Below are 16,629 nucleotides of genomic sequence, written 5' to 3'. Positions count from 1 at the left end.
ATCTGAAGGAGGCAAGCTCAGCCCTAAGGGACCCTACACAGCAAAGGGCCTATCTTCTGCTGATTGGATGACAGCAGCATAGCACCCATAAGAGGACTGTCTGCGCATTCTTGTATTTTTGGTTACCAGTGTAGCTGATAAAAGGTTCCCACTTCAACAGTTTTTGCAAAATTAGTAGGGTATCAAAAACGCATTTTCTCAGTGCCTAGTTGTCTTTAGATTAATACACCAATTCAATACAAGCTGAATGACAAGGATGAGAATAGGCTAGGCCAAAATTAAACTTGATGAGAGTCAAATGTAGCACAAAAAACAGCAATGCTTTGAAGACACAGCAAACCCTTTGTACATGTGTCAGATTGTTTTGGAACAATTCCCAGAATGTAAGACACCAATCTTTTAAACACAATTTACCCATCTCTATACTGTTTTGATTCATTTGCAGTATAACCATAGATGAGGTTTAACCAGAAAAGACAGATTCAAACAACACTGGGAAAATATTCAGCAAAAGGTTGCACTCTTGATGTGTGCTGTTTTGGTCAGTTGAAGAAATAATGCCAGTTGATGTCTAGCTTGAAGTCTGTAAGAACTTAGGCCAACATCATTCAAGGTTAAGTGACACTTAAAATAACATTAAATTAACTGCTGACAGTTGGATAGATAGGTTGATGAATGAATGTGCGGTGGGGGGGGGGGGCTCTCATGACCACAAAGGGTGGGAAGAATGAGAAGATAAAGAAATAGTATACTGAAGTTTCGAGTTTGGTGAATATGGCTTTGCCCAAATGGAATCCCTTTCTAGAAGAATGTGACTTCAAATATACAAGCTTCTTTTTCTTCCGTTCTGTACTAGCTGGTGATAAATGGTATAAGAAGAAACTCAAACTCTCAAGATATATAGGTGAAAACCAATTATTTGTGCATAAATGTTTTCCAGAGCAACTAAGTATATGAAGGCAAATATTTCTAGGAATTCAAGTGTGTAAAACCTATGCTCTCTATATATCGTATGGCATTTTTGGTGGAAGAACATTGTTATACACGCAAGAACCAAGTTTCCCATCTAAACTATAAAGCAGACCTGAATAGATATATATAGATGAAATCATGAAAAAGCTTTAATTTTATTTGAGGATAGGAAAGTGGGAGGAGACTTCTAACCAAATTCATAGATCAGAATGAAAGGTGCACAGAATTTTGGCTGGGCCCAGTTTTTGGCTCATTGCATGTTCAACAGATGTTCTCATTAGAATATTCCCCATCATGCTTTAAAATAAAAGTAACTGAACTTAGAAATCTGTAATTAGCACCATCTTACAGAACAAATCAGAACAAGTTTACCAAAGTACGCTATTTACAATGAGAGTGAGTTTACCCCCAGGGTCTGCTTTACTATTTTGTTTCAATTTTCATGTAATTTCATCCATCACTTTTTTTCAATCCTCTAAAGATGATGGATAAAAAACAGAAATAAATACGACCAACTGTTCACAGATGCCTAAGGGAAAACATAATTTCGTTATAAATAATCCTTGGCACAAATCATGGAAATGCTATCTGAAAATTGTTTGTTGAATAGTTTATGAATAAGGGCTTTAGTTTAACATTTGCAAATAAGGTGTAGCACTCCCTGTTCCCTCATAAGTTGGAATCCAATCCTTTAAGAAACTGAACAGACATACAAACAGAAATCAAGGTTGCTTTAAGTTTCTGTTCAAACAGGATCCCCATGGGATGCTGGCTTTTTATTTGTATGTATACATGGAGCAGAGAACATGTAAAAAGGTGACACATGTTTAAGAATTCTTTTTGTAAAACATCACCAGAGATTTAATTCCCACCTCATGATTCACTGTAAAGTAAAAAGATGAGCTAGCAGTGATTTATGTAGAATGAAAGAGTAAGTCTTACAGTATATAATGTAATATACCTAAGCCATCTAATAAGACAATCTAACCATGTATTTTCAGAAAAAGCAAGGATCAAGAGTTACACTTTAATAATATATTTAATAATATATCATGGGAATGTCTTTATTGCAGAGATCATTCTGTGTTAGATGAAAATTCTAAGGAGAAATATTTTAAAGTGTTATTTTCTTCTTTTTATATACAATATACAACCAGTGAGAGAAAATATTTTAAATTATATAAAACACATACTATAGGCAATATAACACACAGACAAACACAAGACTGTCATAAGTTAAATATAAAATATTGTAACAATGTTAACATTTTAAAATATTATATAGATGTTATTACACTTTGGTAAGTCTTTAGAACAGATGTCCTCATGTTTTGGTGGCTACACTTGGCATTTGAAATGTCATGGCTGCCTTCACAAAATGGCTGCCATGGCTGGCTTGGCTGTTCATAAAATGATTGCCATGGCAGGCCAGAAAACAACTCATTTCCCAGAAGGTAAGCTGAAAACCAAAATAAAGGTAATGTGTCCAAAAGTTAAGCGTATAGCAGAGTTGATGACTGAACTCCAAAACACAAAGTCATTCTTTTCAACCCAAATAAAAATGGAGCTGGATAAATATTGTATTCTTTAGTATTTGATGGTGCCTTTTTAAATTATCAGCATGCTTCTTGAAAATTAACAAATGGTCAGAGTAAGTGAATTGCTATGCCCCTTTGACAACTAAAAGAATGGTATTATAATATAGGATGGATAAATATTTATCTTCTAAAATGCAATAGAGTGAAGACCTTACAATATTTTCAATATTTGAATAGGTGGCCTATAGACATCACGTTCAAATGGATAGTTATTTGGGGAGCTGGTCTGTTTATGAAACTTATCTATAATTGCTAGAATGCTGTATTTTCACATATATGCATACAGGCATTTATTAATATGGATATACCGTATTTTTTGCTCTATAAGACGCACTTTTCCCCCCTCAAAAGTAAGGGGAAATGTCTGTGCGTCTTATACAGCGAATATGTGTGTGCAGTAAGTCTGTCAGATGTGTAGCCCATGGGGAAGTTATGGGGAATGTGCCTGTGATTATGTGCCCATTTGATTCAGAATATTTTTTTTCTTGTTTTCCTCCTCTAAAAACTAGGTGCGTCTTATGGTCAGGTGCGTCTTATAGAGCGAAACATACGGTATATAAATCCATGTATTTGCATATCCTCTTTTCCTTTTTCCTTTTTTTTTCTTTCTTTCTGTTGAAATCTCAACTTTTTTTAAAAAAGGCAGTGCTGCTGCCTTCCTAGTTATTTTTCTTTTAATTAAAGAAAAATCTAAGAGATAGACTAAATATGAGAAGTGGCACAGAGCCTGATTGGTACCAAGACAGGTATCAACAACTACACTACTGCCCTTCAGAGGATATCCAGAAATTATAAAAATTTATATTGAAGACCTTGATATTTTACTGGAACCTCTTATGACGGTTGCTGGGGTTGCAAAATGAGACAAACATATTGCAAGAATATCCCGCTTTGCTTTCAATACATTATTTTATTATATTATGCAAAATGTAGTATCTGGCTTGGTATTTGGTACTGATGTGGGGTAGAATATTAATGACCAAATACTGATAGGAATACCAGTTATCAACAGCAGAAACATATAAGTATATACAACAGGAGTGTTGCATAAATTATAGGTGGATAGAGTAAATATATTTGGGGTTGAAGTACCAATTTAAACCAAATATTACTGAGTCAATGAAGTCTCTTTGCTGCATAGTAGAATCATACAATCAATTCAGAGAATGTTTGCTAGGAAGTCCTGGCATGGATAAGAGACTTCCTTCTACTTGGTTTCATTTATCTTAAGTAGATAATTTAAAACAAGTAATTAAATAAATTAAACATAAATGTTTGCCATTTTATAAATCTCTGACCTTCAAAGTCAGATTTCCAAAATGTATCTAACATTCATCTATCGCAAAACAAATATATCCAAGTTCTGCATCAAGAAAATATGGCTAATTTAAAACCAATTAAACATGCAGAAAATGCAACATAGATTCTGGAACTTTGGCAAGAAATGCCACGGTAAAAAAAGTCAAGTAATTACAAACCAGGCCTACAAAGGGTAATAAAATCATTTATAATCAGTAACTCTTTGCATGGGATAGTGGCAGTAAAGAAGTGGATAACACCTCTTACATATATCAGATACACCCATTCCATCCTTTCCCGTTATCATGTAGGATCTTGGATTGAAAGCTAACATGAATTTCAGACGTGTTTGTCATTCCTTTTAAGAATAATTGTGAGAGATCCAGAATTATTTTCAAGGCTTAACTAGGATCACTTCTAACTTACTTCTAACAATGTAACACAAGTTTGCTTTTGTCTCCAACACTGTATAGGAATACCTGGAATCTTGCATCTCTTAATTTCTATGTTTACAAAAAATATAAAGGTATACTTCTTTACTAGATGGCTTAGATATGGATGGCACTACATGGCACTTTCTGAACATGACTGGAGAAAGCCAGTATGTTTTGATGTGGTATTATAAACTTTCAGAATCGCCAAAGCACAAAAAATGATATTTCTTTTCAGGTCTTTTGTTCTATATAAGTTGACATATTTGCTTATCTAAACACAAGTAAAGGCAGAATACTGGTGAACTATATAAAAGGAACAATGATATTCATTACTCATTCAAGGAAGCAGGTGTGTTTAGCCTTACCTGATCTGTCCGCGCACCAGGGGTCTGTTTTTTGTCCTATTCATATTTGAATCAAATGGAACCTCAAAGAACTACAGAAAACAAAACAAAAAAGAAAACAAAAAGGAGAGAAGAAAGACAACTTTAAGGGATGCCAGAGACCATCCGAACTGTAGAACCAATTGACTGTTTTTGCAGGTGCTTTGCTCTTCACTTAAGAAGATTCCAAAGTGTAACCAAAACAGCAACTCTATTTTAAATTCACTTTGAAAGTCTACATTAAAACTTTTGGCAATTCCTTAAAAGAGAGTGGGAGGGGACGATTACCCGTAGGACAAAAATAATTCATAATAAGCTCTCCGGAGTCAGTCATTTGAAGGGAAATCCTTCCTTTTCAAGTTCCATCCTTGACAAGTTAGGCAGGTCTTTGCAGATGTGCACGCACTAAGCAAGCAACAACCTTCTTCTCACTCTGTCCCCAATTTTTTAAACATTACACAAACAATCCTTATGAATCACTTGTTCCTACTTTTAAAGATTAATGTTGCAAATGTTTTCAAGATCACCCAACTTTGGAAACCCATGACCTGCCCAAGAATCAGTCAGTTCTGACAAATGCTACTGCAGCTGCATTTAAGAGATGCACTGACAGCTTGTAAAGCAGACATGTGGAGTTATTTAACATGGCAGTTCAACTTAACTTTAAGCCTTGCCTATCTGAAGAGTTCTGTCATACTGCCAGTCCCGCCGAAACATTTTACAAGACAAATTACACACACACACACACCACCCCTATTAAAGCAAAACAAAGAGAATTACTAGCATTTCAATTTAAACATACAAACGAAACTGGGGGAAATCACCACCATGTACAACACTTCAGAACTGGCCAAACTTCAGTGGATATCGACCTCTGTCTGCGGAATTAAGTTCTCGTATGAGTTTCTAATGTGACCTTGTGACCAACTCCAGTAACAAAGGACCAAAAACAAGGCAAAGAATCACATTCTCTGATGTCTGAAGCCAGCAGAAGGCACAGCCCGCTTTCACAGTAGGCAGCTGTCAGCAGCTGTTGACAGCAGCAAATAGTACAGTGGTATCGGCTAGTTCCTGCACGTTGTTAGTCGCTGCTACCAAGGATCTTTTTTCCTACGCACAAGACATCATCTTTTAAAAATTTGTCAGCTGTGACATCAGGGCAAGTGACTGCAGGAATGACAGTGGCAGTGACAGCAACTTGTGCCAGCCACAAGCGGGGAAGAAGTCAAAGAAATAAGGCAGGAACTCGACATGTGTCAGGAGAGGAGAAATTATCTGGGCCCTTTTGTGACTGAACAGTAACTTTGCAATGGACTGCATGGTGTTTAGTATTTAACATCACTCTCATCAGAGAATATCAGTATGTTAAGGGTAGCATGATATAGCATGCCAAGTCAGCTGTATACTTGGAAAATGTACTCAAATCATATATCTTCAGCCTTTACAAATAAAAATACGCTCAAGTTCTATGTAGGTGATTCACTGGCTATTTACACTGGCACAGTCCTATTGCAAAATCTGTGAAACTGAAAGGATAAATAAAATTATTTTTGCTAACTGTGTCTCTGAAAAACAAACAAAACGCAAACTTGTTTTCACATCTAAGTTATTTCACTGCCACTTGAGGTTCTATTTCCACTTTGTTTATTTCCAGTTCCCTAAAATTAAGGAATATTTCCTAATCTGATAAAAACAAAACCCCTCCTGAGATTCGTCCATACAGTTGGTGCCATGGATCTAATGAAAGAAACTACTCATTACTTAAGATTGTCTTGAAAGCTTTCATTAAAGGAAAAAGAAAAAGGCAAACAGCCCACTGTTTTATCTACGGGATGTGTCTTCAGCAAATTTGGACCTGTGAGCACAGTTGGGAATTTGAGAAACTGCTGTCGGCATTACCACAAATAGCTAAGTAGTGGATTGCCACTTTGGCATCTACCTATCATGTTTATGGATCTTATATTATGTCTTATTCAGCAAAAACATTTGCTTTATGTCTGCTGAACACCACAATGTCTCTTTCATAAGGGGCTGTCTATTGCTGGTGGTGCAATACAGCCAATGTTGCTTTTATAAATATGTTTTGGTAATGTCCAATAGTTCCTTCATTTTGGAAGGAAGTTATTACAAATGCAATTGTTGTGCTGGAAAAAAATTAATATTCACATTCTTTCTAACTGTTACCTCCTGTGTGGAAATTAACAAATGGAAAGAGAAATGGATTCTCTACTTCATTTTGACAGCTAACGGATATTACAAAATTAAAAGGATAATCAGTCACTGCATCTAGTGCAATGGATTGAGGACCTAACAATGCTTTTGATATAGAAAGATACAGTATATATACACCAAACTCAAATGGACAATTAATTGAATATTGAGTCCACTTTTGCTGACGCATACATATAATTGCTAGAAAGTTACAGGCCATGTACATACATACAACATTGAAGAAATAAAAATATACTTTAAAAAAATCAGGTGTACTTGGGATCTATACTGGGGACCTCTTCTTGGGTACCACTAGAGATGCCCATGGGCACTATATAAGGGATTCCTTGCTCTTCAGCAGTGAATGATTTGCACATTCAACTTGAAAGCTGGGATTCACAGTTTATGGATAAAAATATTCTATAAATAAGAATAAATAAATAGAAAATGTGCCAGTGCCTGGAATGAAAAGAAATGAATACAGAATACAAAATTCTCATATGTAATTCTGAAATGTCTTTGTTTTTTGTTGAAATATATAACTGAGCATGCGTACACACAGAGTATATTTTCTTGACAGACACTGAATTGTACCCAGTGGTTGCACTACTGCACAGAAGGAAGCTCCTGCAACTGATTTTCTTCTTCCCTCTCTTTCTCTTTCTACCTGCAAAAATCTGCTCTAGAAAGTTGGGAGTTCCTCCTGAACCCTGGAAGCTCCTGGGGAACTGGTAGTGGTGGAAATTTGGAATTTCTTGAACGGGATTTTATCAGCAGAAATTCTTAGGGTAATGTATCTTTGTAGAAATCTGATATTAGATGTGCAGATTTTGTGCAGTTTTGAGTCATGTAAAGCAAACTAAAATTTGGACCATCTATATTTGAATCCTGGAGAACTTTGCTTGAATCCTGTTTCTAAGTGAGCCAGTCTAATTAGCACCTTCAAGGCTAATATGCAGATGCAATTATTCTTCACTTCTTAAATTCTTCAAATTTTGCAGTGCCATCCCCGACTCAAAACATGCATACGGAAATGCATAGATTAGGGAAAGAATCATAAAAACATGTGTGTGTAAGAGAATAATGCCTACAAGAATAAGCACACATTCTGTATCTTTCCTTTTTTAACAAGTTAACAGTTTGATGTAAAACGGGAATGGAACAGACATTCCTGAATACCCATGAAAGTGAAACGGACCAGATATGGACTAATTCATAGAACGCTAACTGGAAAAGGGGTATTTTGCCAGGTGGTAAAGTTTCTTCCAGTGAGTGTTGTGGTGTAGTTTTCCCTTCCACTCAGAGCTGCTGCAGCTGCTTGTGTCCCTTGCAACTTATAACCTTCAGCCAAAGAACCAATCGGGCTCATTTGCAGGAAATAGGGTGTAGGGCTGTAAAGCCGCCTGCAACAAGAGAGTAGTCCTGCTTCCTGCCACTCAGAGGTGCTGCTTGTTGTCACTCACAGACTTTAGCTGAGGAGGCAGAATATGAGGTTTACTGGAAGGTAATGCTACTTCAACTTTGGAAACCACTGCAGTGAAGTTGAAAGGCAAAAAGTCAAACCAGTCTCATTTTATTTCCCACTAATCTTAGGTAATATGAATCAATATGCTGGGGTCATTCAGCCTTGTGGGGCCTGATCTGACAGTGGGTACTGGCAGCTGTCGGGGAAGATGGGAAAAACCAGGTTAAATAAGAGCCTTCTGCACACACAGTCAGGAATACTACAGAAGCAACTCCAACTCAACATCTAGTCAACCCACCTTAGCCTGTATTAGTGACGTGGAACATGAATTTTGAGTATTTGTGTGTCTATGTGTGAGCATATATGCATTACTAATATTATACACTAATATATATTATTAGTAATATTTTCAAGACCAGTTTGAGGTATCTCTGATTGATACTGTGCAGCTGCATGGGGGGAGGGGGAGTTGTGTTCTTGTGCTTTCCCCTTTTTTCTGTAAACATGTTTGTGGTACCTGTTTTGTATTTTCAGTGGTTTTTCACTGATGTTTGGTTTCTTGAAAGATTGTAAAAATCAAATAAAAATATAATTGCTTAATAACAACCCACACAGCATCAATAGCTTACATTGTACAACTAAGAACAGATTTCACTGTATAAACAAAACAAGGTATATATTCCTCTCCAGTAATCTGCAGATTATTAATGGCTGTGAAGGAAAGACTCCCGCAACCACCCATACAACCATATATGTGCTTTGCCCCGTTTTCAGATTTATATTCCTTGCTGCCACTGCCTTCCATCACCTCAACCTAATCTGGTTCAAGGGAGTGAAGGGAAAGCTCTCTCAACACTGCATTTCATTGCTTATCTGACTTTTATTTACTATTTTTATATACTAACTTTCTTCCATCAAGGGACTTCAGGCAGAAGGGATGGGATTTCCAGGTGCTCTCCCATCCAGGCACTGACCTAAACCACACCTGTTTAACTTCAACAAAAAGGCAGCGTCATGTGCTATCAGATCATGCTCTAGGACTTGCCTTGACCTCTACTGGAGTATTGACTGTTATTATGAAGCAGCATGAGTGTTACAGACTCTGCAAAATAAGACATGATTCCTTAAATAATCAGGGTGTCTTCTTGAAGGTATTAACTCTAACTCTTGGCCTGTTTTCTTATTTAAATTACCAGTTTATGATTCTTTTAAATACATATATTTACAAATAGTATGTTTGAGAAAAACAGCTAACACTTTAGATGCAAATACATGTCAGCAAGACACCACCTATCAAACTTTCTATATTTCCCCCCAGATGTTCAGGAGGAGATCTCATTTCCCTTTAAAAATGTATCTCAAATACCATTCATCTGTAGATCGAGGCAGGGGGTAAGTCTCAGCTTTAGATTATCTCATTACAGTCTGTAGAGTTTTGCTTGTTTTAGTGAACAACAAATTCAGTAAGATGAAACCTGGATAAATAAATATTTTAGCTGCACACAAGAGGCTGTTTCCTCAGGAAGTCTGAATGCATCACTTCATTTGGCTGAAGCAGGATATTATCTTCCCTACATTTTTGGCAATCTAGGCATCAGGAGGACAAACGCAGGGTTAAATCTACAGCAACAGAACACCATCAAGTGACATAACTTGGCAATGATTTTGAGACCATATATAACATTTTAAATCAGTAGAGATAAATATTTAAAACATGATGTTGGGAAAAACCACATTAAATAGGAGTTTGTGGTTGATTTCTGTTACAGACCATTCCCTTTGCATAGTTTTCATCGAACTGACAACGTAATTATATTCTGTGGTCCTAAAAGTGTGAGATCAACTGTCATATTACTGGTTAGTGTTAGGAATCATATGTTTTTCATCAGAGTTCTTTGCACTGGCCTTCACTTGTTATGTTTACCAAAGCATTATAACTGTTTGAAAATGTCAAATTTCACCATGCAAATACAAAATTGATGTCTGAGTATCAAAATCATAGGTTAAATTTTAACCATTAAAGAGTCTTCTAGGTCTGTGGTTGTCAGTTTGTGGGTAATGGCCCCCAACTGGGTCACAGTCAAACCCAAGGTGGGTCACACCAACATAAACATCATGCTTTTCTCTTTTTGCTGCTGCTGAAATATTTTGATTTTCAATAACCTCAAAAGGACCCTTGAAAAGAAGGGATATAAATTTATAAATAAATGAGAGAGACAAAAATGGACAAAAATAGAACATAAAACAGAGAAGAAAAAGAGAGAAGAAATAGCAGTGATTAGTATAAATGTTAAGCACACATACTACCGATCCATGTTGTGTGGCATTATGTGATTCTCAGTAAAAAGCTAATATAGTATGATACTGAAATGGGTGGCTTTTGAATCAACAATTAGGAAACTTTCAACTGATATTGTAATGCTTCCTCTTTGATTTTCATTTGGGAGCAACTGGTAATTAGGCACAAGAGCTTAAGTTCTTTTCGGCGCCAGGTCAAAACCTTTTTATTTAACCAGTATTTTAAAAACTTGTATTCATGTAACAGTCGTGTTTTCTTGCTTTTACTGCTTGGATTGTTTTAATGTGATTTTATTGTTTTAATGTATTGATTGTGAGCTGTCCCAAGATGCCTTGCATGGGGGACGGCATACAAAAGGTTTAAATAAATAAGACAGATTACATTTGTAGGCAACCAAAGACGAAAAAAGAAAAGGGCCTAAAACAATATTTCCATGTAGGGGGAAACGAAGATGTGGTATAGGACAACTGCATACATATATTCTTTTCATAATGTATATAGATGTCTGAAACCTCTGTTGGTTAAGGCTTCCATGAGCATGTTGTGGAACACACACATGTGCATTTGTCCCTTGTAATTATCCCATATGCTTCACATTTCTCCCAGTATGAAGGTGTTTTCCATATATGAAAAGTGAAACAACCCAGAGAAAAGAGAAAACAAAAAATACAGCTGGCACCTATATTTGGAAATCTATTCCCAGAACACTCTGAGTACAAACTAGTGATAATGCAAATTCGCAGGGAAGCTGATAACTTTACTCAGAACAGCCCAAGGCCACCAGAGCTGTGCAATCAGTATGTTGTTTTTTCTTACTGCTGCGTACAATTGACTATTACTGTTCTCCAAGTACCAAAAGAACCAAAGATTCCTACCTCTTATTCTTAATTTCTTGTGATACTTCCTATTAAGTTGTATAGTAGTTATGAAAATTAATTATTTTTTAGCAACTCAGAGAGATAGTAGTATAGCTCTTCATTTTCATGAGCTAAGATCACCCATGTCTTTGATCAGCTTTTGATGGCTCTCAAGAGTAAGCAAACTGAAGAAAATCTCTGTTTGGAGTCTCTTTGGGTCAATGCCTAGAGTTGGTACATGCTGTACTTTTGCAACAATCCCTCAGGACAATTACTTACCCAAGTCTTCCAATTTGTACTTTCAGATCATTGTGCAATTGGACAATACTTTTCTTTAAAGAGCATATTTGTATACATTGCATCTGCAATTTTTTAAAAGAAATCTTTTACTAACAACTAACAACACCTCCAAGGTACCATGGGGGCATTTTGAAAGGCTTTCTAGCAACTACCACTGGCATAGATTGAAAACGGATGCTGGAAGGGAAAAGGAAGAATAGCCATGAAAAGTGCTTGGGAGCAAAGTGGGGAAAGAAGACAAACTGTCCTCAGCTGCCAAATCCACCTGGATTTTAGGGGAAGGATTGGGGGTGAAAGGGTGTGAGACAATCCATACTGATCAAAACCATCTATTCAGTGCACTGTGGGTCATTCCACAAATGACCCAGCCTACATAGCTTATTCATAAGATGAGTTTCTGTACTGTGAATTACCCTCAATGTCCCAGTTTGCAGGTAACAAGAAGCCACCGTGGATGAATATTCCTACAAGGCATCTTGTGGTATTTTATTTATTTATTTATTTAGTTATACATGTATTGTGTTGTTGTTGTCTGTCGCAAAGTCATGTCCGACCCCATGGACATTCCTCCAGGCCTCCACCATCCCCTGGAGTCCACTTAAGCTCATGCCGACTGCTTCAGTGACTCCATTTAGCCACCTCATTCTCTGCGATCCCCTTCTTCTTTTGCCATCTATTGTTCCCAGCATTAGGCTCTTCTCCAGTGAGTCCTTCCTTCTCATTAGGTGGCCAAAGTATTTGAGTTTCATCTTCAGTATCTGGCCTTCTAAAGAGCAGTCAGGGTTGATCTCCTCTAGGACTGACCAGTTTGATCACCTTGAGGTCCAAGGGATTCAAAGGAGTCTCCTCCAGCATCACAATTCAAAGGCCTCAATTCTTCAGCACTCAGCCTTCCTTATAGTCCAACTCACAGCCATACACTGCAACTGGGAAAACTATAGCCTTGACTAGATGCACTTTTGTTGGCTGGGTGATGTCTCTGCTTTTTAGTATGCTGTCTGGATTTGTCAAAGCTTTCCTGCCAAGGAGCAAGCGTCTTTTAATTTCATGGCTGCAGTCCCCGTCTGTGGTGATCTTGGAGCCCAGGAAAATCAAATCTGTCACTACCTCCATTTCTTCCCCATCTATTTGCCAGGAAGTAAGAGGATCCGATACCATGATCTTAGTTTTCTTAATGTTGAGTTTCAAGCCAATTTTTGCGCTCTCCTCCTTCACCCACATCAAGAGGCTCTTTAGTTCCTCTTCACTTTCTGCCATTAGAGTGGTATCATCTGCATATCTGATGTTGTTATTTCTCCCAGCAATCTTAATTCCAACTAGTGATTCATCTAGCCCCGCCTTTCTCATGATGTGCTCTGCATATAAGTTAAATAGACAGGGCGACACTATAAAGCCTTGCCGAAGTCCTTTCTCAATTTTGAACCAATCAGTTGTTCCGTGTCCAGTTCACGCTGTTGCTTCTTGACCAGCATATAGGTTTCTCAAGAGACAAATAAGATGGTCTGGTACTCCCATCCCTTTAAGAACTTGCCACAATTTGTTGTGACCCACATAATCAAAGGCTTTAGCATAGTCAAGGAAGCAGAAGTAGATGTTTTTCTGGAACTACCTAGCTTTCTCCATGATCCAGCATATGTTGGCAATATGATCTCTAGTTCCTCTGCCTCTTCGAAACCCTGCCTGTATTTTTGGTAGTTCTCAGTCCACATGCTGCTGGAGCCTAGCTTGTAGGATTTTCAGCATAATTTTGCTAGCATGTGAAATGAGTACAATGGTGCGGTAGTTTGAACATTCTTTGCCATTGCCCTTCTTTGGGATGGGAATGTAAACTGACATTTTCCAATCCTGTGGACACTGTTGAGTTTTCCAAGTTTGCTGGCATATTGAGTGTAGCACTTTTACTGCATCTTCTTTTAAGATTTTGAAAAGCTCAGCTGGAATACTGTCACCTCCACTAGTTTTGCTGTTGTTCAGACTTCCTAAGGCCCATTTGACTTCACATTCCAGGATGTCTGGCTCGAAGTCAGTGACCACCCCATCGTGGTTATCAGGAACGTTAAGCTCTTTCTTGTATAGTTCTCCCATGTAATCTTGCCACCTGTTCTTTATCTCTTCTGCCTCTCTTATGTCCCTGCCATTTTGGTCCTTTATCATGCCCATCTTTGCATGAAACGTTCCCTTCATATCTCCAATTTTCTTGAAGAGATCTCTGGTCCTCCCTACTCTATTGTTTTCTTCTATTTCTTTGCATTGTTCATGTAAGAAGGCATTCTTACATCTTCTAGCTATTCTCTGGAATTCTGCATTCAGTTGGGTGTATCTTTCTCCCTTGCCTTTCGCTTCCCTTCTTTCCTCAGCTATTTGTAAAGCTTCCTCAGACAGCCATTTTGCTTTCTTGCATTATTTTTCTTTGGGATGGTTTTAGTTGCTACCTCTTGTACAGTGTTGCGAACCTTCATCCATAGTTCTTCAGGCACTCTATCAGATCTAATTCCTTAAATCTATTTCTCACCTCTACTGTATATTCATCAGGGATATGATTTAGGTCATACCTGAGTGGCCTAGTGCTTTTCCCTACTGTCTTCAACTTAAGCCTAAATTTTGCAACAAGAAGTTCATGATCTGAGCCACCGTGAGCCCTGGTCTAGTTTTTACTGACTGTATAGAGCTTCTCTATCTTTGGCCGCAGAGCACATAGTCAATCGGATTTCTGTGTTGACCGTTTGATGATGTCCATGTGTAGAGTCATCTCTTGGGTTGTTGGAAAAGAGTGTTTGCTATGACCAGCATATTCTCTTGACAAAATTCTACCAGCCTGTGCCCTACTTCATTTTGTACTTCAAGGCCAAACTTGCCTGTTTTTCCAGTTATCTTTTGGCTTCCTACTTTAGTATTCCAATCCCCCATTATGATAAGGACATCATTTTTTGGTGTTAATTCTAGAAGGTGTTGTAGGCCTTCATAGAACTGGTGAACTTCAGCCTCTTCAGCACCAGTGGTTGGGGCATAGACTTGGACTGCTGTGATGTTGAATAGTTTGCCTTGGATTCGAACTGAGATCATTCTGTCATTTTGGAGATTGTATCCCAGTACTGCTTTTCCTACTCTTTTATTGACAATGAAGGCTACTCCATTTCTTCTGAGGGATTCTTGCCTGCAGCAGTATACATGATGGTCTTCTGAATTAAATTCACCCAATCTTGTCCATTTTAGTTCACTGATACCTAAGATGTCGATGTTCAGTCTTGTCACCTCTTGTTTGACCACGTCCAGCTCCCCTTGATTCATGGATCTTACATTCCAGGTTCCTATAGAGTATAGATCTTGACAGCATCGGACTCTCCTTTCACCACCAGATACATCTGCAACTGTGTGTCCTTTTGGCTTTGACCCAGTCACTTCATTCTTTCTGGTGCTACTAGTACTAGCCCTGCGCTCTTCCCCAGTAGCATATTGGATACCTTCCGACCTGAGGGGCTCATAGGCCGCTTATAACTGACAAGGCCTTCCTAGGTGGCTTTTTAATATTTTGCATATTTAAGGCATGTTATCCTGAAACCAGCAAGTGTGAATGTCGGGATGCTTAGCAAGTCACCCATACCTCTAAAACAACCTGAGGGTACTAGATGGCTTGTCAACCATCTCAACAACCCACCCTTGACAATTTTCCTTGGGATATCATCACTTTTTGCTACATATGAACTGAATCAATGGGTCTCTTTCCATTCCGTCTCTTTCCAATTATGATGTGTCGGCATCATTACTGATCTGAATGCCATTGCTTATGCAGCCTAAATAGCACCACCCACACTCAAGGAGTAGCAGCATCAGGTTTGGAGGAACTCAAGGTTTACAAAAATTTTAAACAGGGCAGAAATTTAAGTTGGTAGAACCCTCACAAGCTGCCCAATGACGACAGAGTGTGCTCTGTGGCCATGGAAGGCTGCCTTGAGTGTTGGAGGAACACTGAATTGGAGAAGGAACGCTTAAAGGCAAGTGGAGAACTGACTGAAGAAGTGGACAGAAGTGCTCTATATGCTTTTTGCAGATCCTGCTAGACTTCTGCAAACAGCAGAAATATACAGTGAGGCACGATTGGTGCTGTCTGTTGTTCATAGTCAATTTGTCCAACTACCAGAGAACAGATACAAAGTAAGTCATTAAAAATGCCACAATTTAAACACAGGAAAAAGTATTGGAGCCTTTTGGGGATAGGGATGGGGAAGAGATCTTTTGATTTCAAAAAGGGCACATAACACCTGTCTGACTTAAAAATGTGAACACTAAGCAGGACAAACAGGATTAGAAGCTGTTCTTTTGGAATCTTTGAGACAGCTAAACAATGACTTGCTCCATGAAGCTAATTTTCTACTTACAGATCTCTTTTTTGTTTCTGTTTCTTAGTTTTCTGTTTCACATTTGTGCCACATTGAACACAAGATAAAATTATCTAAACCATACTGTACTATAACACAATAACACATTGCTAATTTGTAGGTAGCTAAGACTTTGGCGCATGAACTAACAAGTGAAGGAGTCCTCTCCTGATGACAACATTAGTTATAAAAAGTGTTGATACTGTCAGTTTGGAAAGAAATACTGTATGGAATACTGAAAAATCCAGAGTTTAATTAACACATTTTTGTTTTGTCTCAGAAGCATAATATAGTCACTGTAGTCTCACCTTTTATAAAATTCATGGAATTACATTTTGCTATTTTGCCAACAGTAAGATCAGAAACATATGAAATTTTTCATGCTTAACATAATACATGTTGTGACTTTGTTGCTGTTCCATCTTTTATCAGAGT

General features: G+C 37.8%; 1 protein-coding gene across 1 annotated transcript in view; it reads right to left on the bottom strand.

Annotated features, from left to right (window-relative positions):
- The window catches only part of LOC123035631 (protoheme IX farnesyltransferase, mitochondrial), a 145,224-nt gene that overhangs the window by 48,739 nt on the left and 79,856 nt on the right, over positions 1–16,629 (bottom strand). The window contains exon 5 of the mRNA XM_044454038.1: positions 4,669–4,739. Within this exon, the coding sequence (XP_044309973.1) occupies positions 4,669–4,739 (71 nt within the window). The remainder of the gene's footprint in view (positions 1–4,668; positions 4,740–16,629) is intronic.

The sequence above is a fragment of the Varanus komodoensis genome, unplaced genomic scaffold, assembly GCF_004798865.1.
Source record: "Varanus komodoensis strain SLA01 unplaced genomic scaffold, ASM479886v1 scaffold7_1, whole genome shotgun sequence".
In the NCBI taxonomy this organism is placed as follows: Eukaryota; Metazoa; Chordata; class Lepidosauria; order Squamata; family Varanidae; genus Varanus; species Varanus komodoensis.
Note: the sequence above shows the minus strand (reverse complement) of the source record. Positions and strands in the feature narration are given on the sequence as shown.